At 47.3% G+C, this 10724-nt stretch overlaps 2 protein-coding genes across 2 annotated transcripts; both read left to right on the top strand.

Moving 5' to 3' along the window:
- The first annotated feature begins 385 nt into the window (after positions 1–385).
- Positions 386–7951, top strand: TGME49_297380 (hypothetical protein). Its single transcript, XM_018782312.1, has 8 exons — positions 386–1292; positions 3350–3426; positions 4453–4595; positions 4943–5005; positions 5515–5690; positions 6099–6148; positions 6664–7560; positions 7798–7951. The coding sequence occupies exons 1-7, from the start codon at positions 1031–1033 to the stop codon at positions 7096–7098; spliced, it is 1206 nt and encodes a 401-aa protein (XP_018638356.1). The 5' UTR covers positions 386–1030; the 3' UTR covers positions 7099–7560; positions 7798–7951.
- A 2296-nt stretch (positions 7952–10247) lies between these two features.
- On the top strand, positions 10248–10469 carry TGME49_293372 (TIP49 family protein; the record flags this gene model as incomplete). Its single annotated transcript, XM_018782189.1, has 1 exon — positions 10248–10469. The coding sequence occupies one exon, from the start codon at positions 10248–10250 to the stop codon at positions 10467–10469; it is 222 nt and encodes a 73-aa protein (XP_018638355.1).
- Between the last annotated feature and the right edge of the window lie 255 nt (positions 10470–10724).

Genomic DNA, 10724 nt, shown 5'->3' with positions numbered 1-10724 from the left:
ATGGCAACACACCCAAATCTGCCCTTGATTGGAGTCTGCGGCTTTTCAGGTGAGCAGCGTCTGTAAGACAACAAATCTTTCGTTTCATTTAATCAGACGTTTTGCGGTCAGGTGCGGGTGATTAGCCGACCCTCGATGTCTTCTGGTTTCCCGCGAATTCTCTTCCACGAACCAAGATACAATCTCACCCCTGTGTCTACAGGGCCTCTTTGTCTAGATCACTGAGCATCTTCTTTTACACCTCAGTGTGCACTCTGAAGTATATGGAAGTGAAACATGGATCGTACATAGGGTGTATCAGATTCGCAGCGTTTTATCCGTTGATTCCACTTTCCAGGGAAAAGACGGACAGCTGCTTCACATCCGCACTGCCTGCCGTTTCTACATAGGGTATCTCAAGCTATGGAACTACCAGACGCATTGCTTGGTCCTCAATCACTGGTTTGAGAAGCTTGCGCCGAACGTAAGATGAGCGAATTCAGGCGAGAAGAGGTTGACATGGCCGCCCGACGCCAGAAAGTGACTAAACGTTATTCGTAAATCAGCGCATGCTCTAACCGGCACCTGCACAGCTCCATGGATGAATGAAAATGTCCACACACAGAGCTGAGTCCGTTCAATTACATGCACATTTATCTGGGCAGATACGTTCATGGAAGTGAGAGACGAGTGAATCTCGAGTGGCATGTGGATGTTGATACGAATCTCATCCGGCGCACGCTTTTTCGAGCCTCTACTATTTGACAAAGGAAGCGCGACAGTGTCAGGGCGCACGCGCCAGAACAACTTTTACGTTATTGAAAGGATGCAAGGGTGAAGCGAAGCGTGTCCAATGCTGCGAATAAAGTTCACAACCTTTTCCAAAACTGAGAGGGAGCAGCACAGGAACGTGATGCAATCCTACAAAACTGGCACGGGTACTTTAGCCCGTATTCAACAATACAAATGTCTATCCGTTGGGGTGTATACGGTTGCACCCCTATCCCCCCTTTCCACATAGGTGATTGCTTTTTCCAGTGACGGGAAGCTGATGGGAATTGGCTTTGGAAATGGTCAAGTGAAGATTTATTGCTTCAAAGAGGAACTTTTGAGAGAACTCTGTCGGAGTAACGAAGACGTGATAGATAATCAGGCATTCCCCATCAGGAAAGAGGCGGCTGAGGAGGAGAAACAAGACAAAGTGCCAGACTCGATCAAGAACAAAGGCGACGAACAGACACTGACAGAAGGGCCCGGCGAAACCTCCCCTGGGAGAAATCCTGAGGGTCACGTTATGGTGGAGCTCATGAGCAGTAAGGAATCCAGGGAAGCTGTCACGCATGTAAGGAGTTTTCACTGGTGCAGAAAAGTTTCGCTAACCCAGAGGAATTACTTTCACGCCAAACAAACAACTCCAAAGAGTTCCTAGGCGGCTGCCTCAGACCTTCATACTACCAAAACTGCCTTTGTCGAAACTGTCACATTGCGGCCACTCTGCATTTGAATGCCAGCTATTTCTTTCGTCCGCGAAGCCTGGGAAATTATGCTGTGGTGATGGTACTCAAACTTGGCCCAGGCAAAAACCAAACTCAAATATCATATAAACGTGATAAAAGATTAGACAGCTTGTCGTGTGTTAGTGGGAGGTGTTAGTGTCTCACTGGAAAAACAGCGGGGTGGTCACACACTTCTGCGTTAGCTGTAGGTCACTTTACGTACCTTGTACTTCTGAGGGACACACGCAAGTTGTTTCTCTTGTCCCATGACGGAAAAGGAAATCAATGCTTCGAGCTGCGCGATGGGGTTATTGTGGAGCTGGGGTTCCGTGCTCTGTAGGGAGGAACCCCCTTCAACAGCAAAGGCACTCGAACGTTGTTTCACAGAAGAAGAAAAGTGAAAATGTCGCAAGTACCTGGTCGTTCCACGCGCTACTTTGCCGAACTGGTGTACACGGTTTTGAAAGATAACACAAGAAACAATCAGTCGCACATGAGAGAATGCTTCTTCCAGTTTCCCGTTGCAGATGTGTTTCAGTGAAGACTGCTGTCACCTCGCCGTAGCCCAAGCCGACAGGTGTATCTGCCTGTACAAGTAAGGCATGTTCGGCTAACCACGAGCACTTCGTCGTTTTCCCTCGTGTGTTTCAATCCGTCGTGTGGCAGTTGTGGAGCATGGGCCGCAGTCCCACTCACCGGTGTCCAGTACAACGCCCTGGACTCTATGGCAACAACTGCGTAGTTCCAGAGACAAGGCAACGAATTTGATAGCAAGTCAGACCTGGCTTCCACTCACAAAACACCACCGGAAAACGTTGACAAAAGGGACTGGTGTGTTTCAGGTGCGTGATTAGTGAAGTTTTGTCTTGTTGTGCTTTTCTCCAGACTCGGCTACCGAATGGGCGATACAACTCTGCCACTCGAGTGGATATTCTCGGGTAACTAAACCACGTCGTGAGCAATATACTGTAAAACCCGCTTTGTTGTTTTTGTTGTAAACGTAGGGTGCATATAAAACAGTAACTCAGCTCCCAAGCACATCTGCTCTGTGTGAAACCTCATTTCATGCAGTGCTGCATCATTAGTCCGACTCAACCCATGTTCCTCTTCCTCACCAGGATTCCAGCTCTAGAAGCGACATTCGTTGACAGAAAAGGGGGGGGTTGTTATGTTTAAACGAAGGATAACGTATTTCCTTCCTTGCATATCCAACCCATGCAATACCCCTCTCCTATTCCGGTATCGCTTTTTTTCTGCCTGGTGAGTTCTGTCTGATGGGCAGGATCGCACTGTGGTGTTTCGTTTGCGCTAACAGGCAAACATCGTTCCCACTGGAGGCGGGTAGTGGGGTTGACGTTCTGTGGTTCGGCACCGACGGAGAAAAGTGCACATTTCACGAAGGCAGACTCGTTCAACTTTACCGCCTTCCCTCCTGCTCTCAGCGGTATCGCCTGCAGTCCGTCCATGTCGCTGTGTCAGCCACCGTCAGGATTCACGTCTGCGAGGAGCTCGACTGCTGCGCCTCCTCCCCGGCTTTTCTCTGTTGGGGAAGACAGGCGACTTGTCGAATACGATGTCCAGAACTCAACCGAGTTCACAGGCAAGTGACACGAGTCTAGCCGATACCGGAAAGGTCACAGACATTTACACTTTCACATCTCTCTAACTTATAAGTTCGCGCGTACATCCTCACGTCCTTTCATCTGTGTATTCAAATACTCGAGTATACAATATGTGTGTAACTAAATACATAACTGCCTTGTGGACATCGTGGTTTGTCTCGCCCACCCCGTCAGAAGCTAGCCATGGAACAAGCTGTAAAGGCTTTCAAACCAGAATGGTACAATCCGTGACTTTTACTCGCTTCCCTTTAGGCTTAATCATCAGTGCGGCCACTGTGATCGAGCAGCAAGCAGTCCCGAAAGGATGTCTAGCAATCCAACCCGGGGAGGTGAGGCCTAGCTATTGCGTAATTGAAATAGCGAAGTGTTCAGGGGTTGTTTAACATCCACACGAAACGGTCCGGCAATCTCTATCGATATGCATATACGTGCCTGCCGGGATAGATTACAGAGAGCTGAAGGAAGCAAAGCATAAGTGTACATTTGTTAAAGAATTTTGCTAAGAATCTGATGGGGTGCCTGTGTGAGAGCGTTTTGCAGGGTAGCACTGACGTGCACGTGTTGGTACACAACAGCGATTTTAAAATGAAGATATGGAGCGCTAATTCCCACTCGTGCATTCGGGTGCGTCGAGTCGCAAAACTTTGGCGCTGACCATGTGCCCAAAAAAACTCCGAAAAGAAAGTCGCACTCTCTTACAAGAAGCTGCTTTGTAGTCCAAGTGGACGCTACTAGCGACAACAACGTCGAGAACACCCTGTATTTGACGCAACGAGCGAGTGAAGAAGGCAGCTAGTCTGCAGACCCCACCTACAGTTGAAGTGGCGGCTTTAACTTGACATTTGATGCCTCATATAATAGTGAAGCACATGAGCATCCATTTGAAGAGTGGAGGCGTCTCGCGCGAACGAATCGTAGACCGCACTTGGCACGTGTGAAATTCATATAAAAAAAGGAACTATACGCGTGAAACGGGAAGTCTCTGTAGTGCTGCAGAGACTTGAAGTTCTGATTTAATGAAAAGATTTGACATACATTATAAATTAACGTTTAGAAAATGTGTATGACAATTATAAAAACTACAACTGTTTTTCTTAACTCTAATATTTTCAAATTTAATAGCAAATTATAAATTTCTATTACAACCAATCCCGAATGTTGTTTATAATTGTATTTTTTTAAAAAGTGACAGAAGAAAAAACCAGATTTACAAGCTGCTCATAGAGAAAACGACAACATAATTAGGCAGCAAACAAATACTACAAAGGACAACAGTGGGACACCCACGACATGATCTGCGCATGCGAATTGCATTCGACATGCAAAGCGTGGCGGTTTCTTTGTTTCGTTGTTAGACCACTCTCGCTCCGACGCACGGCGGGGTACTGAATAGTGTGGCTGACGTATCCTATCGCCACAAAAGGGTTCGCAAGCAGCATGACTGCGGTAATGAAGGCGAAGATGATGCACAGGCTCCTGGAGACGAAGAGACTGAACAGTCAGTAGCACACTTGAATGGAGTTGCCAAAGGCAATTCCTGTGGACTATCAACACACGCAAGGGGTGAAAGATTCTTCTCCATGCATCTTTCCAGTCTATCGAAAAGAGCTCGCCGCTAAGGATTTCTGTGGAAACGTGTGGTGTCACTTCGGAAGTATCGTCTTCTCACGCTCTCCATTGTTGTGATGCGTCGTCGCGGTCGGCGCGGGAGGTACAGGAGAGCATCTGGCGTGACGGGAGCAAAAATAGCATGCTTTCGGAGAGGCCACAGGTTTCGGTGATACTTAATAATGCCGACGGATAAGATTTTTTTTGCTGTGTCTTCCTCGCACGAATTTTAAACAGGCACTTCCTCGTATTCGCCTGTGCAGAAAGACTCATCGGAATGATTCAGAAGCCTTTAGACGGGTAAGTAGACGGTGCGTTGTAGCTTGGTCGGATCGTTTACGGTGAAGAACGAACCACTATTTGTACTGAAACACATACATTAGACTCAAGACTCAAAACACTGGGAGATCAGAAGTTCGCAGTACGACCAAAGGAATGAGGCCGATACAGGTTCGGAAAGACAGGAGCCCTGTGCAAGCCCAACAGTTTTCAAGAAGATGGTAAAAAGAAATCACAGAGGAATCGCTACAAAGGAAGTATTCCACCCCAACAAGGTTGTTCATTGGTGCTAGATGCTCTCATCAGCGCAGTTCTGTTGAGAGACCGGGTCTTCAAAGGTGTCTTGTTTCTCCCACGTTTCATTTTGTTTTACCTGGCCCAAAACAGTACCCAGTACACCCGCGTGAACCATTTCTCTCTACAAGCACTCCCTTCAACGTGCGCCTTCTCTAAATTCTCATACACACACATGTGTTAATGACAATGTTTCAAACGTTTCGCTCATTCGATTCTGTGCTTCTGTGATTCAGAAACCCTTACAAAGCGATAAGCATGGTAGCGCACCCGAAGGAGATCCCCGCTGTAGCCTTGGAGCGCCTGAAAACGAAAACGAGTAAAGAGTTTCTCTTTACATGTGGAGGAACGGATTTCACAATCTGCCAGTGGAAATTGAACCCTTCAGTCCTCATGGCCAACGTGCAAAGAAGTACGCGCCTTAAACGAAGAACCCAACTGTGTCACCAGGTTGAGATTTCCGGGTGATGTCACCCGAAATTTACCGATCCCAGCACATGTGGCTGGAGTTTTCTCTCGAGAATGCTGCAGAGCAACGCACCAGTGTTACTGTTCATCTCTTCTTGCTCTCGAGAGCTTCCTTCCCACACACTAAGCGAAACCGTATCCTCGATACCAACACTGGGCTGACTTCCCCGTGAGGGCCCTATGGATATTTAAAACAGTCGTTTTCGTGTGAGGCACTCCCGTGGAGTCGGTTTCCCTTTTGGCTCCCTGTAAGCCAGAAATGGCTTCGTATCATGCGGAACCAGAAGAGGAGCAACAAGCCTCATCACTCTGCTCTATTTGGCTGGGTGTGATGACGCGTTTCTTCCCGCAGGCGGAGATGGAACTCAGCCCTTCAATCAGTTGATTCCCGGAGGCGCGGAGGTAATTGTCTTGCATGCAGCGTTTTCTGCTATTTGAACTGGCCTACTGCAGTCAATAGATCTTTTATTCACTTCGAGATTTACTGGCATTATGTTCTTTGCGACGAAGTCACCCCGCGGCTCAGAATACTCAAATATGCTGCAGCACCGACGAACCAGTGAACCTCTCCCGATGTTTCCTTGTCGGTGCGTAGTTACTCACGCAGATATGGTTACGTAGTTATAGAACGATACAGAGGTGGCCAAACGCTCGTATAAACGCTTGTTCACGTCGAAACACATACAAGAGTGCATAGTTCTGCTCCACAGCGAAGGCAATTGATCGGCTGTAACGCGCAACTCGTGGTTCCACTCTGCAACTACACATTTCTAGGCAGTCACTGTTTTGAGGCGTGAGATTCTTTTCCAGCCTCTGTGAAAGGAACAAAGCGGTGATACACAGTCGTGTCCCGCATTCGGCCTACAAAATTGATATAAGTCGTAGTGAACTGTTGAGTCTGTTCTGCTGCGCTTCAGGGGGAGTTTTACCGAAACATGAAAGACTACTTCTACTACTGCCAGATTCGATCTGAAGGCGAGCGCACCACGAAGAGCCGCAAGCTCGACGGCACAGTGCCGCTGACGGAACTGGCTAATTTGCTGTGCGCAGTCGGCGAGTGCCCATCTCACATGGACATTCAGAATCTAATTGCTGAGTGTGAAAGCCGTCCGGTCGAAAACCGACCAGCGCCTTCGTTGGAGCTACACCGAGCCGCTGGAGACCCGAAACGGAGAGTTTCTTTCGAAGAGTTTCTCCAGCTTTATGTGAATCACCGCGCCGTGATCAGCGCCGGATATGAAGAGGTTGTCAGTGCTCTTCGTGTCCTTCAAAAGAAGAATCACAACTCACCGTTAACTCCCGAGTTCCTGATGCAGACTCTTTCCAAGGTATCGAAATATTTCAAAAATTGAGTAGAATGGTCACACATACAAAGTTCGAAACAGAAACCCGTTCAGTTAAAGACTCCCAGCTGCTCTCATTTTATCGGCACAGACACCCGTGTGGTTCACTTTATCAAAATGGAGGATGTCTCGTGAATAGGAATTGTGCGTCTGCAGTTGTTTCCGCCGCTTCTACTGGTGGATATTGACAAACGTTTAATAACAATGGTCTTAAGCATGATGTATCAGGCGGCTCCCCGTCACATTTCAGAAACACTTTTGACGCTGTCATGCGACCACTTCTCTTTGTTGTGAGGCCCGGATTCACATATTTCAAAGCACACATAACGTAGTTTCGAGAGTGGTACACGCCTCTGGGCAACCGTGGGTTTACGCCGGCACACAAAACATAAGAGGAAATTTCCGGCTTCGTTCCCGTATGCACAGGTTGGAGAAAAGATGCATGAGTCGGAATTCGAGAGCTGTATACAGGTCAGCCAGAAATGTGTGAGTAGTAACGGAGATCTCAGCAGTCTTCGTGTGGTGTAGAATATATTCATATGTGTAATGCAATCTCTTGGACAGATATTCTGCACTTTCGACATTCGACATTGCGCCCTGTGACACTTTTCACAAGTAACCGACGCCTGCGTGGTGCAGCTCTAGTGTCTGCAGTCTAAGGACATTCATATACAGAATTTCTTTCCTGAGTTTTCGGTGGGTGTTCAGACCCTGTGCGGTACGACATCTTTGGCAGACTTCCTCAAAAGCCCGGTCATCGACGAGGATGCGTTCGCTCGGAAAGTTCTGCTCCTTGAACCCCTTAACGAGCTCTGTGATGACTGCCACGCCGGCGAGGAAAGTTGAGAGAAGCCAACTTTGTTGAATGTTCCCTTTCTGGATATGGTCACATGCTGGCTCAATGAAGTGTCTGCGTTGATTTGATATGTTCCTCGTTGTGGCTATAAATGTATCTTTGTAGTGGAGAGTCTTCTGCTCCTGCGAGAAGTCAACTTACACTTTGTCAGCTTGCCAATGCAAAAATCAATGCTTTAGATCTTGAATGCCTTTGCTGTATTTTTACTATACTGATCCATTGTACCGAGTCCGACGATTTTCCCCAGTATCCAACAGGAGTGTATGCCAAAGACTGACCACCTTAGTACAGTGGTTTCCCATTCCAGACTCTTGACCATTTCAGACAGTAGCACTAAAGGAAAATTGGTTCTTAAAGTTTCCTTCTGTTGGTTCTAGAGTAGTGCTTGCCTTAAACGTTCCTGGAAAGGTCAGTTTTGCGCTTGTGGTTCCGTGCATCTGTTCTCGAGGATGCCTTTTCTGTATATCTGCTCAAACGGCATAACGCCTGGAGCATTCATTCCGAAAGCACATGGCATAAAAATCAGTAAAGGCTGAACGAAGAAAATGTTTCAAGGTTGCTTGTTTCTCGTTTTCTGTGTTCACTGCTTTTTCGGTATCCCTTAAAGGGACGTATCATCAACATTTGCTTCCTGATGCTTGACAATGTGGTAGAAGCAACGTCGTAGGGAAAATCAAGGAATGCGAGGTGCTACTGCCCTTCTCACGATTTACTCGAAACACTGAGGACGTACAAACCAAGTAGGCAAATCTGTGGATTCTCTTGCGGTCACATGCAGAGAAAAATGCAAAAGCTTTATTGAGCAACACATAAGTCTGTATTCCACGTACCTTCACCGAAATAGTGGTCAACCAGCAGTAGCTGGAAGGTGGGGACTGTCGTAACAAAAACACGTCTACTTCCTGCAAAAAATGCACCTTTGAATGCGTTTACATCGACAGAAAATCGCCTTTGAAGCGCACTGCTGGTGGAGCAAGTCATGATGCAGCATAATACACTCTCTGTGTCCGTAGAGTTTGCGTGTGAAATGCTGCTGTTGGCGACAGTGTCGAAATTTTTGGGCTAGCGATTAGCCTGTGGCGCACTGGCACGAAAGCGAGCCCATCCGCGCCTATAAACCGTTTCAGGAGGCACATCACACATGCACTGAAAAAAAGAACGCTGGTGAAAACGTCCCGTCAACGGGCCAGTGTTTCATTCTGCACTTTTCGCATCAAGGTGCATGGGTCGGTGCTGCGCAAAAGGTCGACATGAAAGAGTTTCTACGCGCGGCACAGATGCCAATGAAGCATTTTCTCGCGTATGGTAACGATCCTTTTTTAACACGTGCTTTTGCTTGTTGAAAATAAAACATTTTATCCTTGCCATTGGACTACCGTAACGAAGACCGTCTGCGGGGTGAAATCGAGAGGTTCACTTCTCGTGAAAGCTAGAATATGAGCCCACAGAAAGACAGTTTCTGATTGCTTGTGTACCTGTCTAAAGAAACACTGTCATTTACGTACGCCTGTAGGCCGGTTTGTCGGACAAATGATACCACCAAACTCTGTATGTTCTCTGTTCCATCGTCTACGCTGACTGTTTTTGTTAAGCAGAAGTGGTAAACTTGAAAGCGTAAGCTTTATCTCGGATTAGCCTCAGTGCTACGTAGGTATTTCTAAGGACAATCTGTGAGAAAAACCTCATTTCTATTCTTCCACCTTCGCGACATGCACGACAGTTGAACAGTACAATTATTGGGTATGCTTCACTTCAAGCGTTGGTATTGTTTTGTTAAGCCAAAATAGACTCTTGTCATTCAGTCACGGTTGCGGTGGGATTCTGCCGGTGTCCGGGTTGGCCAACTCCCCAAAACAGGGCTTTCTTTCGAAGATTCGTCCTTCTTACTTTTACTCCATTCCAGACCCCTGTTTTTTGTCTAAAGCAAGTCCTGCCGTCCCGTTTGACGCTTCACAACACCACTTTGTTACAAATGCATTCTAAGATTGCTTCAGCATGCCCTGTCTGTTTCTGTTTTAAGTAGCCTCCATCGCATCGAATGCGTGAGCAACGGCCCAGGACTTTCCTTGTTGGATCATTCAGGACCTGTCAGGCAGTACCTGTCTTCGCTTACATCAGCATATAGTACCTGAAAGCCCAACCTGGTTTTAAAGGCTTGGGCCAATTCTTTTAGTTCACACACAACTTTTATGTTTAGCCAAGAAACCGCCTTAGTTCCTGTATCCTCCAAGAGAAGCTGTGAAAGGCGACTTTCCTTGTCAGTCTAGCAAACGCACTGGCAAGTGTGTTAGAAAAAAGCACAATGAGGATCGAAGAGGTGACGTCGACTAAGCACGCCCACCGGGTGGCGTCACACAGCCACATCAAGGGCCTTGGATTGAATGAAGACGGTTCTGCCAAAGAAATATTCATGGGCATGGTTGGGCAGGAGAAGGCGAGAGAGGCGGCCGGCTATGTGGTCGAGCTTATCAGGTGCAAGCGAATGGCCGGCAAGGCACTTCTTTTAGCTGGTGAGGCTGCGTAGGAGGGACAGTGTGGCGTATCCAAGAAACAACAAACCATCATACGAGACAGGGATTTTTGTATTCGTCTTTCCCTGCCATTGGCTAGAGGAAGAGAGAAGAAACCCGGAGAAAGTGACGAAAGCAGAAGGCCGAAAAGAAATATCTAGGACGTGGTGTGTTTTCCATCCCTCCGTAAATTTAGAGAGAAACACGAATAAAAAGTTTCACAGAAAAGTGAAAGGAAACAGGGCAGGTCCGGGACTAGATACATCAAC

This window comes from Toxoplasma gondii, chromosome II (assembly GCF_000006565.2).
Source record: "Toxoplasma gondii ME49 chromosome II, whole genome shotgun sequence".
Taxonomy (NCBI): Eukaryota; Apicomplexa; class Conoidasida; order Eucoccidiorida; family Sarcocystidae; genus Toxoplasma; species Toxoplasma gondii.
Note: the sequence above shows the minus strand (reverse complement) of the source record. Positions and strands in the feature narration are given on the sequence as shown.

Coding starts and splice junctions, on each gene's coding strand:
- TGME49_297380 (XM_018782312.1), top strand. CDS start 1,031: ATGGGAATTGGCTTTGGAAATGGTCAAGTGAAGATTTATTGCTTCAAA. Junction 3,427..4,452: donor TAGCAATCCAACCCGGGGAG/GTGAGGCCTAGC, acceptor TTTCGTTGTTAG/ACCACTCTCGCTCCGACGCA. Junction 4,596..4,942: donor GGAGACGAAGAGACTGAACA/GTCAGTAGCACA, acceptor AATTTTAAACAG/GCACTTCCTCGTATTCGCCT.